The sequence below is a fragment of the Penicillium soppii genome (genome assembly GCF_028829465.1).
Source record: "Penicillium soppii strain IBT 18220 chromosome Unknown utg000005l, whole genome shotgun sequence".
NCBI lineage: Eukaryota > Fungi > Ascomycota > Eurotiomycetes > Eurotiales > Aspergillaceae > Penicillium > Penicillium soppii.
The window spans coordinates 3633343-3649846 of NW_026643235.1; the positions used below are offsets into that span (position 1 = coordinate 3633343).

At 45.9% G+C, this 16504-nt stretch overlaps 5 protein-coding genes across 5 annotated transcripts; all 5 read left to right on the forward strand.

Annotated features, from left to right (window-relative positions):
• Positions 1–506: 506 nt before the first annotated feature.
• N7529_006831 (isopenicillin N synthase family dioxygenase) lies at positions 507–1777 on the forward strand (the record flags this gene model as incomplete). The annotated part of the gene is made up of 3 exons (XM_057242358.1): positions 507–812; positions 878–946; positions 1004–1777. The coding sequence occupies 3 exons, from the start codon at positions 507–509 to the stop codon at positions 1775–1777; spliced, it is 1149 nt and encodes a 382-aa protein (XP_057097717.1).
• A 2241-nt stretch (positions 1778–4018) lies between these two features.
• On the forward strand, positions 4019–5395 carry N7529_006832 (FAD-dependent oxidoreductase; the record flags this gene model as incomplete). The annotated part of the gene is made up of 1 exon (XM_057242359.1): positions 4019–5395. The coding sequence occupies one exon, from the start codon at positions 4019–4021 to the stop codon at positions 5393–5395; it is 1377 nt and encodes a 458-aa protein (XP_057097718.1).
• A 4973-nt stretch (positions 5396–10368) lies between these two features.
• Positions 10369–12616, forward strand: N7529_006833 (PPN1 endopolyphosphatase family protein; the record flags this gene model as incomplete). The annotated part of the gene is made up of 4 exons (XM_057242360.1): positions 10369–10490; positions 10539–11710; positions 11761–12490; positions 12565–12616. The coding sequence occupies 4 exons, from the start codon at positions 10369–10371 to the stop codon at positions 12614–12616; spliced, it is 2076 nt and encodes a 691-aa protein (XP_057097719.1).
• A 929-nt stretch (positions 12617–13545) lies between these two features.
• Positions 13546–14275, forward strand: N7529_006834 (MARVEL domain-containing protein; the record flags this gene model as incomplete). The annotated part of the gene is made up of 3 exons (XM_057242361.1): positions 13546–13587; positions 13689–13955; positions 14054–14275. The coding sequence occupies 3 exons, from the start codon at positions 13546–13548 to the stop codon at positions 14273–14275; spliced, it is 531 nt and encodes a 176-aa protein (XP_057097720.1).
• A 913-nt stretch (positions 14276–15188) lies between these two features.
• Positions 15189–16177, forward strand: N7529_006835 (AP-1 complex subunit sigma; the record flags this gene model as incomplete). The annotated part of the gene is made up of 5 exons (XM_057242362.1): positions 15189–15199; positions 15258–15291; positions 15358–15475; positions 15549–15823; positions 16133–16177. 5 exons carry the CDS (start codon positions 15189–15191, stop codon positions 16175–16177), a joined length of 483 nt encoding a protein of 160 aa, XP_057097721.1.
• Between the last annotated feature and the right edge of the window lie 327 nt (positions 16178–16504).

The window sequence follows — 16504 nt, forward strand, 5'->3', positions numbered from 1 at the left end:
TTGTATGAATGCATAAGAGTGGATCACCATCGTGCATTCCACGTCGAATAGCTAACCTTCACATTTCCGTTAGTCAATTCAATCCCATACTCCCTTTATAAAATCTATTTTACATTAAAAACTGTTGGAGAGTAGTCTCAGCACTATATACTAGCCTTACTGATAGTGTCAATTCGCATCTGAATGAGAACCACCCTGCATACTTCATCTATTCAAGTTGTGTATTGAACTTTGGATAATGCGAGCAGTCGTGTAATGCATGGCAAGTAAGTAATATGAAGTCATGAAGCACATATTTTGATGCACTATGCGTAATTAGCTAGGAGAAGAAACATCGTGTTGACCACGATTCTGAAGTAGTGGTGACTAGTGCAGCATGTTTACTGAGCCTATTATGTAACATGCATGCCCCGATTTCGGGTTCACACTTCTCGTAATTTTCGATTAAAACTGCGACCTGAGAACCATTTGTCAAAATTTGAGCGTTACAGATTTCAAGAAACAGAATGGCAGTTAATTTCACCTCCATCCCTTTGGTCGACTACCACGATTCACTTTCCCCTGACACAAAGCCACGCTTCCTCTGCGCGCTTAGGAGTGCACTCATCGATGTAGGTTTCTTCTACCTTCAGAATCCCCCGATCGAGGTCGAACTACAGGAGGCACTTGTGAGGACAACGGGTGCATTTTTCGACCTCCCAACAAAAAAGAAGCTAGAGCTGGACGTGACCCAGAGTAAGCACTTCCGGGGATACGCTTGCGCGGGTGCCGAAAAAACAGCCACAATAAGCGATCAGCGGGAAACTTTTACTGTATGTTTGATGACACGATTTAAAAGGTTTTGGGCGGACTTTATCCATAATAACATCATTGAAAGGTTGGTATCGACGCACCTGTCCATGGTTCGGACTCGCCCATCTACTACGGTCTCGAGGGGCCTAATCAGGTATGACAAAAGAGTCAGAGCAGCCCAAAATATCCATTTCTGACTATAACTCCAAAGTGGCTTCCTGAAGAAACTACCCCAGGCCTCCGTAAAGCAGTCGAAGCATACATTGAGCAGACCCAAAAATTAGCAGACACATTTATTATTTTGATTGCTGAAGCATTGGAACTACACCCTGATGCCTTTACGAAGGTACTCCAGAGAGAATATCCCTACAGTCTTCTCAGAGTCGGTGCCTATCCTCAAATGGATCCTTCAAAGCCTGATGCGGCAGATATCCAGGGCGTTGGGCCTCACAAAGATGGAAGCTTCTTGACCTACCTGCTTCAAGGAACGGGTCATTCAAGTCTAGAGGTGCAGAACAAGTCAGGAACATGGATCTCGGCTCCCCCTATCCCGAACACGCTTGTTGTGAACATCGGCCGGTCACTAGAAGCTCTTACACAAGGAGTTTGCGTTGCCACTACTCACCGAGTCAACTTGAAACCAGCTCAATACCTTGGGGCGGATAATATTCCTCTTGGAAAGCGGTTGAGTTTCGCATTCTTCCAACACGTGGCTCTCGATGTGACTCAAGAGGATATGAGAGTGGAGTTACCCCCCCATATTTTGGCTTTTCGTGAGAATGATGTGAAGTCCGACGCTGAAACATTTTTCAATGATCTTTTCGAAGGCCCTGCTGGTGAGGCTCTTCTAACTAACTGCATCACGAGCTATCCTGAATTGGGGAGGCGATGGTACCCTGAAATGTTGGCTAAAATGCTTGAGCAGCAGCATAAAGCAAAAATTTTAGATGATGCCAAACTTCCTGGAAAGTCTCAGACGGTTTGAATGTATGGTTGGAATGCAATGGTATATTTTCGGTTGCTGTTTCAACATTTGTCTTCTATTGAGGAACTTTGGACTTTGTGATTATTTGACACCTTTGGGAATGGGTATTCTTATTTGGTTTTGCGCACCTCCAACGGGGGTGGGGAGGGTTAATAGGATCCTCTCTCCTATAAAGATCGACTCTTTCTCACCCACCCTTTAAGTTTTTTTTTCTCTGGTTCCTTTGATTAGGGTTGTTATGCTGTGAACCTATACAGACAAAACCGACTAGATGACGCTTAGTGCAGATGCTTTGATGCCTCACATTATAGAGAGTAAATATTCTGTAGGAAATTTTTCAATCTGCACCTTCTTGTGAATGGTTCGGAGAGTGGAGACAATACAAGTATGTTTGATCTTCAAATACGCCGTCGTGTCTTCTGCGCTGCATACGCAATCAATCGCGTCGTAAGCTGGATCTATCATATATCATACAGTCTCTCGGATGATACCATCAATACCAAGGTAATAGTTCTTTGCTGGGCTTTTTCAAGGTACAGACTAGCTGATTGAAACCAAGCCGTTTGAGATACAAATGAGGACGAATTTGAAATATAGGACACCCAGCACTTTACATGCATGGCGATGTGATCAATACCATGAAAGTACAGTATTTGATTTTGCCAAATTTCCGGCATGGCTTACTTCAATGCATCGAGCAGTCTGCATACACTTTGCAATATATTGATTAATCCCTGATCTGTTGTGTAACATCTATACGTCACAGTTGAGCTTTTTGGCTCAACCCCACCCCCCCCCCCGGTGTCCTTTGTGCTGGCAGAAATCAAGATTGGAAAATTGGCAAAATAAGCACAAGATCCAAACTGTTAGGGTCTGCAGTCAACATGATATTTGAATCATTATGAGTGGCTTCCTCGCAAATGAACTCGAATAATCGAACTAAAATAAATTTACGACATGAAGTTTACCTGTGAAAAGAACTCTATCAACCAGCTAGGCCGGATATGCACCAATATGGGAGCAAGATTCAGCTGAGCCCGCCAGACCAATCTCCCTACATATGTACTCACAGCAACCGCATCCCAACGCAGACGCAGGTGACCCCTTTCCAGGATGCCGGGATACACGTTCCGTCTTGATGGTAAGAAACCAATCAGGGAAGCGAAAAGAAAAGAAGAAAAAATTGGGGGCAAAGAAGAACGAAAGCAGAAGTCGAGATTTCTGCTCCGGAAGGGAAGAGGCCTTGCTAGTCGACCAGGAATGGATCTTGGAGCTGCTACTTGTAAATACGGAGAAGGTTCTTCGCGGCTTAGTTTTCGTAATCTTCAACCTACCCTCGGCGCTACCCATACGGCTCCCTGACATTGTACAAATTATGGGACTTTGCATTGCCAGAAGGTCGCAATCATGTATTTTGAATGAAAAGCGGTAAACGCCGCGATTGAATATGCATGCCGATTCGCACGAGTTAGTGGTGGAGCTCGATCAATCTCTGCCGGTTGTGTAACCGTCGCATAAAGTCGTCACCGCTGTTGGGGATAAATCACGGTAATATGCATTTTTTTACAGACTCACATATCCGTTCGCAAATTGTGCGCCATCAAGAGTCAACCATGTTCCGGCAGAACCATATATAAGGCCACTTCCAAATCACATGCAGAATCGGAAAAGAAAAATTAAATTTCTCAGCAGTATGAAATGATAACTATGCAATAATTGAAAGGGGACACAGAGGAACACCACGGGTCGCCCAAGATCTATGTACTGTGGTGGGAGACCCGGTCCCTATTACAGATTACCATACCATTACAGGTAACGTCCCGTCCGGTAAGAAAGGAGGCCATATTAGTACAAGATAGTGGTAATTATAGAATGCACACTCTTAGTCCTCTCTCATTTGGCCCTTACAGGTACCTCACTCTATTCTTCACGCAATTACACCAATGTGGGTGGTGGTTTGCTTTTTGGATCGATCCACACGTTGTCAGAGCGGGCAGCCATCAAGTGTTTCCCTCTTCAGTACATACTTGATGATGTCGATGTGTTTGCTACCTTCCAGCCGCAATTTGTCATACAGGTCAGAAAGCTTGCAGATTTTTTTGAAGATTGGTCCTCCCTATTTGCCTGATGCCGATAGCTGATACTCGTAAGGGGGACCTGAAGTATAACGACCCTCCATCAACAACCCAGGACAGCAGCACCTGAATCGAAAATCATTCTGACGGTTTTTCGCAGATCAAGATGTCTTTCAATCAACCAGTTATCTCCTTGAAAATCACAGTCATCGGCGCTGGAATGGCCGGTCTCTCATCAGCAATAGCGCTCTCAGACATAAATCCTGACCACCAGATTACAATCCTGGAATCAAACGCCTCTCTCAGCGAAATTGGCGCCGGACTGCAACTCTTCGCAAACAGCACTCGCGTCCTTCACAAATGGGGCCTAACACCGGCCCTGGAAAAAGTTGCCTTCCAGTCCTCTCACTTGTCAATTCGCCGTTGGGAAGATAACACAGAGCTGTCCGTCAACATGAACAATCCTTCCAGCACATTGCTCTACGGCTGGCCCCAATGGCAGATCTACCGACCAGACCTGCAGAAAGTGCTCTTCGAACGAGTGAAACAGCTGCCCAACGTGTCGATTTTATTTGCGAAATCCGTTAACACCGTGGACTATGAGACCGGCACTGTCTATACGGTAGACGGGGAGATTTTCGAGGCAGATCTTACCGTCGCAGCAGATGGGATCTGGTCTCGATCCAGGCGATGCTTGCCGGCGTCAAAGGATGTGTCCCCAACGGCTTATCGGGAACATAACTACCGTGCTGTGATTCCACGGTCGCGAATGCTCTCCAATACCATTACTGCGCCTTTTATAGCTTCCCCAGAGGCGAAATTATGGGTGGGGTCCGGCGTGTTTGTATTGGGGTATACAGTTGCCTCAGAGGAGTTGTATAATCTTGTTATTGGTGTCCCACGGCCGAGCGAAGGAGTGCCCGTTGGGTCTTGGAATCACCCTGCCAACATTGAGACGATGCGCGGGCTTGTATCTGGGTGGTGTGAGGAAGTGCGAGCGCTGGCTTCTCTTGTTCAAGAGGACTGCGTTTCGTGGACCTTGGGCGAGGTGCCTCCTATTCCCAGCTATGTTAGTACATCTGGAAGAGTAGCGCTGATTGGGGACGCAGCGCATGCTCTTCTTCCTCACGCTGCACAGGGGGCCGGAATGGCGATAGAGGATTCGGCGAGTCTGGCGGAGTTTGTGGGACATCTGAGGTCGACAGAGGATCTGGCGAAGGTGATGAGTGCTTGGAGCCAGTTTAGACAGGCTCGCGTGGATCATCTACGCAATATCAGCCGTGGCAATGCCAGTGATATGACACTTCCGGATGGAGAATGTCAGATTGTACGAGATGAAAAATGGAATGCTATTCGCGACAAGCAACAGGCACAGCTGGCTGAGCTTGGACTTGAGAAGGTGAGAGAGAAGATGATCCGGGAGAGACCCGCGCCTGATCCAGCTTGTAAGAGCACGTTTGAGCCTGGTGGTAGAATGTGGACCTATGGATTTGATGTAAGTGAGGAAAGTAAAAAGTACTGTCGCGAACATCTGGGACTGTAATGAAGGCTTGCTGCATGTCATGACATTTGGGCCATATGATAGTTAAGCAAAATACAAATACGAGGTCATATCTTATTTGACCTCATTATGAAATTCATCGACAGCGAGCGGCTTTATGGTGAATCAGCTACATCTATAGTTCGCCATAACCAAGACCCAATTTATTATCCATGTTACGGTCGGTGTTCGATATAAATCGTTTCGCTATGTGCTCAATTCTAAAGCGGTTGCCACACATGATCCAAAATATAGTATGCATTTCGAAATCCCATGACAGCGGCGCTTCCATCAGAGGGGTTTAAGTGGGGAACAAAATTAAAATGAACTAAAACCCAAGAAGCTAAAAGTCCTCGCAACTCTCACAGACCCGAGAAACTCAAAACACCATCTGTGACAGCACTCCAATCCGCCATAACTTCAACTGGATGTTCGTTCACCTTACCAAACACATTATACATATGTGTTCTGATATGTGGCTGGTGCAGATCAGGAACCAAGCAGAACCATCGATATTAATCCCGAAGTATGTGTATGAAAAATCAAGTTGATTGGACATCAACTTGATCTTCTCGTGGTATATATAGCCTCGCGTTTTCCATTAAATAAATAACAACAATTCATACCTCTGAACTACAACAGAAAGCATCACTCAATCAAAAATCGTTTCGAAGTTTCTGTCAAGGTATATGAGTTTCCACAAGGTAAATTCAATGATCTCTACAGTAGTACTGTAGTGAAGAACAGATCTGATTTTGCCGGCATATCTCTTCCTGCTAGTGTTTGTAAGGTCTCCGGCTCATCTACATGCACTAGACATATCTCTACAGCATTGTCACGTAGAGTCTCGGTTCTGGCCACACAACCCCGTCGTGTTCGATAGATGACGCTTTCTGGATATTGAGCAAATCAAGGACGCAGTGCTTAATTTATACAAGATCTACAGCCAATATGGCATGGCTGCATTCAATGAAAACGTTTTCTGTGGGCTGTGGCTAAGACCCTGCACGACCGTACTCAAAACACAACTCGCTCATCAGCCTCAGTTTCAAACCTACAGCCAGTGCTGAAAATGAAAGTGCTAAAAATGAAACGATAGTGATAGCAAAGCACCTCGTCGCACTAAATCGGTGATCCGCTGCACATCGTTTTCAAGTGTTGAAATCATGATCGTTGACACAAGGTTGAAGCTTGATCAACGCTGCTTCAAAACATTTCAGCACAAAAAACTGATGCCACGCTATGGCTCTTCAGAATTCCTTTCAGCGGACAGGCCTGCAGTTGATTCTTGCCCAAACCATCACCTCAATAAAGGAAGGGTCAACAGGCCCCACTTTACACAGGCATCTTCAATGCCCTCAAAAAGCGACAGACAGAAGAGACTACACCACGGCAATATGAAGCAGGCGGTAAAAAGACAAGCCAAAAACCTATAAATACGGCCTCTTCCCCCGGTCCTCTGTCGAAATACACGTCTGCCTTGTCGCATTGGATTGATTTCCCTCGCACCAGAAGCCGGTAGATGCTGTCGTGCAGCAGACCCATGATAAGTTATTCACCTTTGATTCTCCAAGCTCTTTCTGTACTGATACACACACACACACACACACACAATTTATTAACGCCCGGCGGCTAAGCCGAAAGGGCAACTATCGCTAATCTACTCTTCCACGGTCTCTCTCGCTAGTCCACACGCACATTGGTCTGCTTGAAAAAATTAACAGATTATTCGCTTGCAGTGTGGGGGAATACATCAATTTACCACAATTGGTCGTTGTCGGAGATCAATCCAGCAGAAAAACTCTGTCTTAGAGGGCCTGACAAAACTGAAATTCCCGGGAAAAGTGGTCTGTGTACTCGATTTACCACCCAAATAATATTTCGCAGAGACGCCAGTCCGAAATCACGGAGAATCGCTGGCTCCATCATTTCAGCAGCACATATCGATGAAAACACCAATGCTAGTTAGAGCATATTCGACATTAAGTCATTAAATAAGAAGTATACTAAAGAAGTAATCCGCGAAATAGCCGTCTCTAGCTAAGGGCTATATTTATAATATTATACCTATAGTTTACATTTTTAAGAGTAAGGCACTAAATATATCCTATTGTGATTAGAGACTAAGTCGAAATATCCTTTCATTCCTAATAGACGATCTAATCGAGAAGTATCAGTAAGCACTTTCGATAACGGATTTTCTCCTCCAAATTAAAAGGGAAGGGACGCTAATAACGCTAAATCATTACTTAAATAGCAATTTACAAAAATAGTCAGAGTCAAATGCCAGTTATTAGTTATATATGGCTAAATCTTATTACAGCCGCTAGGAATGAATCGCCACTGTAGCTAAGAAGTCAACATTTTCGGTCAATTTTAAGGGCTCAAAGGAAGAATGTGTTCTAGTTTCTGATCTTACGCAAATTCACCATATAAGTAATTTGCAGCAGATTATGCAAGACATCCACGATATCCTGAAATCGTATTACAAAGTCGCTCGAAAGAGGTTCGCAGACAATGTGTATATGCAGGCGGCAGATTTCTATTTGGTCACCGGGCCTGCAGCACCGATGAAACTGTCTTCCCCGTCCTAGGTCTACAATCTTTCACATGAACGATTAGAGCACATTGCCGGGGAGGAAGTATCTGTCCGGAGGAAGCGTCGTCAGTTGCAAAAGCAGATAAAGGAGCTAGAAACAGGTAGAATGATTTTGCTGTAGCTCGAGTTGAGCTGAGCAATTTGATTTCCTTAACCCAATACCTCACATTCCTCATGATTTGCGTGCAATGCGCCTGGTTGTCATGGTGTTTTGCATCGACACCTGCGATACAACGAAATTACTCCTTAATACCGCAAATAGCAACATGACAAGAAAATTCAACTTCCCAACGGAAGCTGAGAATCGTTTGATAGTGGCAGATCTGGTTGACATGGTAGTTGTCGCTCCCGTCATTTCGATTAACAAGAGCTGCGAAGAGACTCTCAAACGTCGATTCGACGATCACTATGTATAAAACACCCAAAGGAGGCTTTATTCATTGAATGTTTAATCTTTGGAGATCGACCTTCGTGGTTCACCATTCAATGCAATTGAATTGCATGAGAATATTGACGGCGGATTCATAAGCAAGTGGCACCAAGGGTGACGTTGATTCCTGAACGACAATTGACCTCCCTTCGGCTCACCAGAACTTCATTCATCAGAAAGGACGTGTCCAATGGTTTATTGACTTAATAAAAAAGGGGCTCCCGAGAAGCAAATTGCAACGTGTGTATATCAACTCATTCAAGAAACTAGGCAGACCTTTTGTTGGTGATACTTGGAGGTTTGAATTGAATACAAGCATATCATGGCCTCTGAGGGAGTCATTGATACAGATCGGACACCGTACCTCCGTCAGGCTCTGCGTATCTTCTATTCTGGGAATGTAGAGGTATGAATGAAGAATTTGCGTATTCATCAGAGGAGCATCTGCATGGTCTTTTTGTGTCCTTCGGGAAATATCAGCATGCAGGTTGTTAGCCCACTTTTTCACCAGGGTGTGTGTTTGGGTGTCTCATACCTGCTCAATATAGACTGATATTATTATTCAAGTCCTTCTAACGGGTAAAATAATACGTTATATATGATCAGGACAGATTAAGGCTCTAGCTATCGTCCGTAATATTAGAGCAGTAAAGTTGTAAAGCTTTCAATTACGGTAGTATCCTCAGAACCACGAAAGACACGCGACAGAACGATCCTATCCTTCATATACGCGGGCAATATCTAGCATCTCTGATTACGACAGAACTATACTACTTATAAAGGGGAGGTGTCACGTAGGACCCAGCCTGTCCGTCTAAACTTAACACATTTATCACATCTAGATTTATGAACATAGACTAAGTAGTACGATTTAAAATCTAAAAGATTATATACATAATAGTCTCGCAAATCGGCATTTTGTTCTCTAGCACGTCTCCGTGCAGTCTTTCTAGACCAAGCTTTTACGACAGGGCTCTTCTGATGCTAGAGGTTATAACTAAAAACTGAAAATCATCCTATAGGAATATCACCATCTCTTTGAGGTAGAGGCCGGGTTTCATATAGGTAATGACGGAGAACTTCGCCCCAACAAAAGGAACGATCATCAACGGCGTCACAGTTCGTTTTCGTCCTACTCAGCTTTATAGTGCGTATAAGCTTCTAAATTGTCGCAAGTTATTACGGATACTAATGATGATCTGCTTACTGCATTTAGCCTATTCGGCCATTCTAGACGTGGTGAAAGATTCGCTCTCTATCATATCACGGATAAAAACAAGCTTTGCAGGCGAGAGTCCTGGAGCCATATTGCCTGGACCAATAACGGTAAGCAGGGAGCCGTGGTGCAGAAAGTTGCAGCTTATCACGAAAGAAAGAGGGAGAAGAGGGTACCGTCCGTCTAGTGAGCCTGACTCTGAGCGCCCTCACAAAAGCGGCGGCAGTTAAGATAGGAAAGCCCTACCCGGCAGAAGAAATATGTTACGTACAGCTACCTAGGTAGTAAACAAAGATGAGCTGATTTGAATGCATGTACGCTAAAATTTGCATAGCTCCCCTTGCTGTTGTGCCCATCCTTGCTTCTTGTTGCTCTAGATATAGTTCGTCCCAGCCACTAGCTAGCCTATAATAGCTAGCCTATAAAGTAAAACGTAAATGTGAAACCAAGGCAATGGAACTAATACTTATCCACGCGATTTGACTATTCCGATTCATGAGACTAACATCAAGCACTGGATTACAAAGTGTGAGCCTCTCCTTCCACTCAGACATGCAGTCTGGGACACGTGCGCCTCGTACTTGCTAGAAATCAACATCTGCACCTTGCTCTTTACGCATCAAAACCTCCGAACGCGAATTAGTTCTGGAAAGTTTCACCTGCTGCTCCTGTCTTTTCTCTTCATTCTGATGTCCCACTCGTTTAAAACAGGATATCTGCATCCATTCAAAATGCAGCCCATCATGACCCTCTTACGGAATACAATCATATTCTTGCATCTCACATCTGCGTCTTCTCTCCCGGGGAACTCATCCTACGTGGCTGCAGCAGGATTTCCGACATCTGTGTTCTCGTACGATCACTTTTGACTGTCTCAAAGTCATGAACTAATAAACGACAGATATTACTACGTTTCTCCAGCCCATCCAACCAAGGAGCCCCAGCCCATCCTCTATGACCCTGTCCTAGATCTGATATTCCCTTACGAGCTGACCGACCCCGACAATATCCCGGATAACCAAGATGAGGTTTATTTTCCCGTTCCGCCAGTTCACATGCCCGTCAGAGAGAGATATAAACTGGTCCAACAAGCCGTGAAAAATGTGACCCGCATCCTCAATTCCAACTCAACGAACAAGTGCACCAAGTGCAAGCATGCACTGGCTGCAGCCAAGCCCGCAGCACTTCATGCGCCAGTTCTTGTCCCAAATACCATGGTCAACCTCTGCAAGGCATTTGGGTTCCACGCCAACGAGACCTGCGAGCAAGACTTCGCTTCCAACGCCTTCGGTCCGGTCTGGACACAAGTACTGGCATATGCCGATGTTGAGGGTTTGGATGGTCAGTATATCTGCCATTCTCTCCACGAGAAGTGGTGCGATGCGCCGACAACTAGCTCCCTCGACACAAGCAATCTTTTCCCCAAGCCCAAGCCTGCGAATGCTCAGGCGCCCAAAGCGAGTGGCGAGCGAGTCAAGGTGCTACATCTCTCGGACTTCCATCTCGATGCTCGCTACGCGGTCAATTCCGAAGCGAATTGCTCTTCCAATTTGTGTTGTCGGAGTGATAACTATAATGACCTCTCCGAGGACGAGACATTGATTTCTGCTTCCGCCTATGGCTCTTTCCTGTGTGATACCCCATACGACCTCGGTCTAGCTGCGTTGCAGGCTATCGGTCCTCTGACTGGAACTGGTAAAGGGAAGAATGATGACCATTTTGCGTGGACGCTCTACACTGGCGATCTGGTGTCCCATGATCCAGCTCCGCAGAGTTCAAAGGCCTTGACTCAGTATACGGAGACTAGCATCTATGGCATGTTTGAACATTATCTATCGGGTCCTGTATTTGCGGCTCTTGGAAATCACGACACCAGCCCAGCGAATATCGACTCTCCTCATAATCTCCTTGGGCGTCTGGGAGAACAGCAAAGTTGGAACTATGATCATTTGGCTCGACTCTGGCAACACGAGGGATGGATCAGTCGTGAAACGGCTGATGAAGCGCGAACTCACTATGGTGGCTATTCCATCAAGACACACTATGGACTGCGCATCATCGCATTCAACACTGGTACGCTCTCACCTACCAACATAATCCGATTCACTAACCAACCCACTTAGATTTATGGTACAGGCACAACTTCCTAGCTTTCGTCAACACCACCGACCCCGACAACTCCGGCATATTCTCCTGGATGATCTCGGAGCTCCAAAAAGCCGAAGATGCCAACGAACGAGTCTGGATAATCGGGCACGTCCTCAGTGGCTGGGATGGCACAAACCCACTCCCCAACCCAACAAACCTTTTCTACCAAATCGTCGACCGCTATTCGCCCCACGTTATAGCAAACATCTTCTTCGGGCACACCCACGAAGACCAATTCATGGTGTACTACGCAAACAACGGGACCATGCAGAGTGTCGAAACCGCCCTAGCAACCGGCTGGATCGTGCCGAGCATTACACCCCTCACAAATCTGAATAGCGCTTTCCGCCTCTACGAGGTAGACACGGGCGACTTCAATATCTACAACGCTCATACATTTTACAGCAACGTGTCTGAGTACCCGGCCCTGGTGGAAACAGGCCCGACGTTCAAGTTCGAATACTCGACTCGGGAGACGTATGGGCCTGCCGCTGGCTGGGATGTTGATGATCCGCTCAATGCGACTTTCTGGCATCGCGTTACTGAGGCCATGGAGACGGACCTCGGGCTTGTTACTCTGCATAATGAGTTCCAGGGGAAAAGGAGCGTGAAAACTCCTGCCTGTGTCACTGCCGAGTGTCAGAAAGCGAAAATCTGCTATATGCGGAGTGGCAGTGTTGCGTTGGGTAGCCAGTGTCTTCAAGGGTGAGTTTGTTGCTATGTTGACGAAACAGATGAAAAAGAGAGATATATATGTACATCTACTAACTTTGGTTTAGGTTTGGTTCGGTACAGAGTGCTTTCCACCGAAAGAAGCATAAGCATCAGTAGGGAGTTGAATTTGTCGAGACTGACTCCCTAGTCGAACTTGACTACCTCAGTATCTTTAGCAAGTGCGGAAAATGGTATTCGTATCCGAACTGAAACTAGGCCACTTGACAATGCATCTGGACTATCGATTTCATTCTCGGATTAGTGCTTCTGGCTTATCTGATGCCTAAGCCGAATTGCTTCAACAAGACGAGTGGCCCCGCGGTACTAAATTGATTACGTAATCTTGTAACAGCTTTGGGGCAAAGTCTCGAAGTCTTTTTTCTAATGTTTCTGACTACATTCCTCATTTGCTTGGGAATTTACGGTTTCTTCTTTTCGAAGATCAAAACAGGCATATAGAATGAGTGATGGGAGTTATAACGGATGTTCGAAAATATCGATTGAGCCTGTGCAACCAAGTACTACATAACGACGGTGTATGACACTGTTCCTGGTCAAAACTAGTGGAACTGTCAGTCAATGAGGGGAAACATACAAAAAGGAAATGATAGACACAGCAATGGAATGTACATTCTTTGAACAAAATAAGGCCAACTAATTAATTAGGTACACACTGGATATTACTATATTACTTGGGCGCCTGCCCAGGTGGGCAGATAGATCCACGGGCATTCAACAGGAATCTCCCTACACAGGAACAGAAAGATTTTTTAAGGTAGATACAACCTTAACATCCAAAGACAAACTCATTTTGTCATTGACCACTTGAATGATTTCATCTCCAACATTCTATACTCCGCCTGCTCCCGAATGCATGACGTAGCATCGAGATCTAGCTTTTCAAAGCTCTGCCTTTGCCGTCATCACCAGATCTCCGGAGCTTCCGATTTATAACCTCCATCTTTCCCATTTTTCAACTCAGAGGTATACGTACACTAATTATCGCATTACCGCCATTTTCGCAAACCAATCAACCGCACATCGAAATGGGTTTGAAAGTCGTGCAGTTGGGTCTGAGGGCCTGGGAGGTACGTGCAGCTGGCTATAGATACATAGATAGCTTAGCTACTTTACTGTGATCGCGATCGCAATCGCGTTCGAGCTTGTGCTTGTGCTAACTTAAACACAGTTCATCTGGTCGCTCCTCCTCATGGCCCTCCTCGGTAACATGATCGCCGAAGCGTTCGCCGGAAACCCTGCGACGGTCAACTACTCGATCTTCTGCTCTGTATTCTCGATGCTCACGCTCTTCTACACGATCCCGGCATCCTTCAACATCGACTGGGCCGGTCACCCCATTATCATGATCGTCCTGGACTCGCTAAACTGCGTGTTCTTCTTCTGCGCGGCTATCGCGCTCGCTGCTAAGCTCGAGTGTCACTCCTGCAACAACACAGTATGTTAATGCCTGTGTCCTGCTCGCACTTTATATATATTCATATATATATATATATATATAAATATCTGGACATACCAATGCTAATGTCATTCTAGGAGTACCTCAAGAACAACGAGATCACCAACGGCTCAAACAACATGACCAAGCGCTGTCGCGAGGCCCAGGCTTCCGTTGCGTTCCTCTGGTTCGCATGGGCCGGGTACATGGCTTCCGTCGTTGTCTCGGTCTTCATGTCTCGCGCTTCGACAGTGAACCTGCGCGGCCGGACTGGTAGTGCTCGTCGTGGTGGCGGTGCGCCAAGCATGGCCCAGGTCTAGAGTGAAAAAGAAGAGCTTAATCCGGGCGTATGTTGAGCGGTTTGATAGGCTCGCGTCTGCACGGTGTACTCCTTACTTCGTTTATGGATGCTTGGTAATATGGATACTGGAATACTCTGAAATTATAGGTATTGGTTCTGGTTGTGGTTATGGGAACAGGAAGGGCGTTGAGAGTATAGGTGCTTGTAGGATGGGTTTTGGTTCTCTCTGGTTTTGGTCACGATATCCATGACACGACTTGATGTGAATCGCCTCTATTCTATTAGTCTCCCTTGGGAGGCGTTTTGATAATTCATGTGCTACTACTTATTCATTAATAATATTTGTTTCGGTTGATTATTATTTTGCTTGGGATGACTGACTGCTAGTTTGGGGCTCTACTCGAGATTGAATATGTATTTGTAGATGCCCACCCAGGCGGAACATTGTGAAATATAGGGTGGTTGTTATTGGCGCCTGGTTTTTCGATACATCTTATGGAGGTATACCTAGGTGAACGTTGCATATTACATTGATGGACAAGAAACTTGAAATCAAAAAGAACAATGTGGTATGATCATGTCGATAACATAAAAGTTGAGGCTCTGAGAGTATTGAATTTAAAAGTTCTAGACGCCCAGGTGCATTACTGTGCTCATGTATCCTAACAATCTAAAGCTGTGTACCTTCGTCATGGGGGCAAAGGTTGACTCATGGAGGCCCCGTGCGCAAGGAACACAACTTGGAATTCGAAAGCTTCAAAGACCATCTTCTGCTCTAGCTATCAAGTACTTTGTATCTTCAATCTCCACGTTTATTAATCTCAAGCTAGGGCTCAGCGGGGCAAAACTCCCCTCCGCTCCACCCAAAGAATTTCTCCAGAGCTTCCGCTCTGACACCTTTCCCCATCCCTTCACTTCACATCACCATCAATATGCCCGTCCAGTGAGATTCCCTAGCTTTCCCCCATGCAATTTGAAACCAGTGACTGACTTCCACCAAGCTACCTAATTCTACTGTCCCGACAGGGCAAAGTGGTATGCCTCGTCGCCCACCCAACTACCAGCCGACTCAAGCCCGAACTAATCACAACTCCTTTCTAGCGCCTCGCAAAGTGGTTCACAACCCTCTCCCCCAAGGAGAAGGCCAAGATCATCAAAGATGTCACCCAGCTAGTGCTGTCCCGCCGGACGCGGATGTGCAATTTCCTGGAATACAAAGGTGGCTTTTTACCCCCGCACGACCCCTTTTCTCGCAGGACACTGCAGGACACTGACTGACATTATGATTACAGACTCGAAAGTCGTCTACCGTCGCTACGCTTCCCTTTTCTTCATCGCTGGCTGTGCCTCGACCGATAACGAATTGATCACACTGGAGGTGGTGCACCGATATGTGGAGCAGATGGACAAGTACTATGGCAATGTCTGCGAGTTGGACATCATCTTCAACTTCCAGAAGGCATACTTTATTCTCGATGAGTTATTGATAGCGGGAGAAATGCAGGAGACGAGCAAGAAGAATGTTCTTCGTTGTATCAGCCAGCAGGACAGTTTGGAAGATATGGAGGTGAGTTTGGCCAGTTCTCTTTCATCGTGTCAATTTCATCTTGCACTCGGGGTTGTTCTTTGCCATTTGTCTCACAGAGCTTTATGGCTATACTTGGATACTGTTCATTATCTGCCTACACCCTTACCCCCTCACCCCCTTTACCCCATTACATCCCCATTATTCTATGCGTCAGCCATGGCCAAGTTCAGCCGGGCTAATTATTTCAGGTTGAGGAAGATGTGGTCACCAAGATCATGTAACACCAAGCAAGCAGGCTTGCCCGGAGTACATAGGTTTACAATACTAATGAATACAAAATTGTTTCAGGAATCGGAAGATATCAGTCGCAATCTGGAAGAAGTCGGACTGTGATATGCATATGATAAGTGATTACATGATAAACCGTGGAATCAGAAGTCGCCCGTGAGGTCAGTGCGGGCTCTCACTGGCCACTCCTTCCACACGTGACCCTTTCCGGTCATCCCCCCATCCCAAGGATCCCATCTTCTTGCATTATATTCATCTGATTCCCTGTCTTTTCTTGATCTTGTTCCTGTTGATATCAATTTGCTACAAATTACGTTGAACGGTTTAAGTTGTGTGTCTCCCCTTACCCCCAGAGTCCCTGTTTGCGGTTATCGCCGATCGACATCATCACGTCTCCACCTTCGGCGCAACCACCCGTGTTATCACATTGCG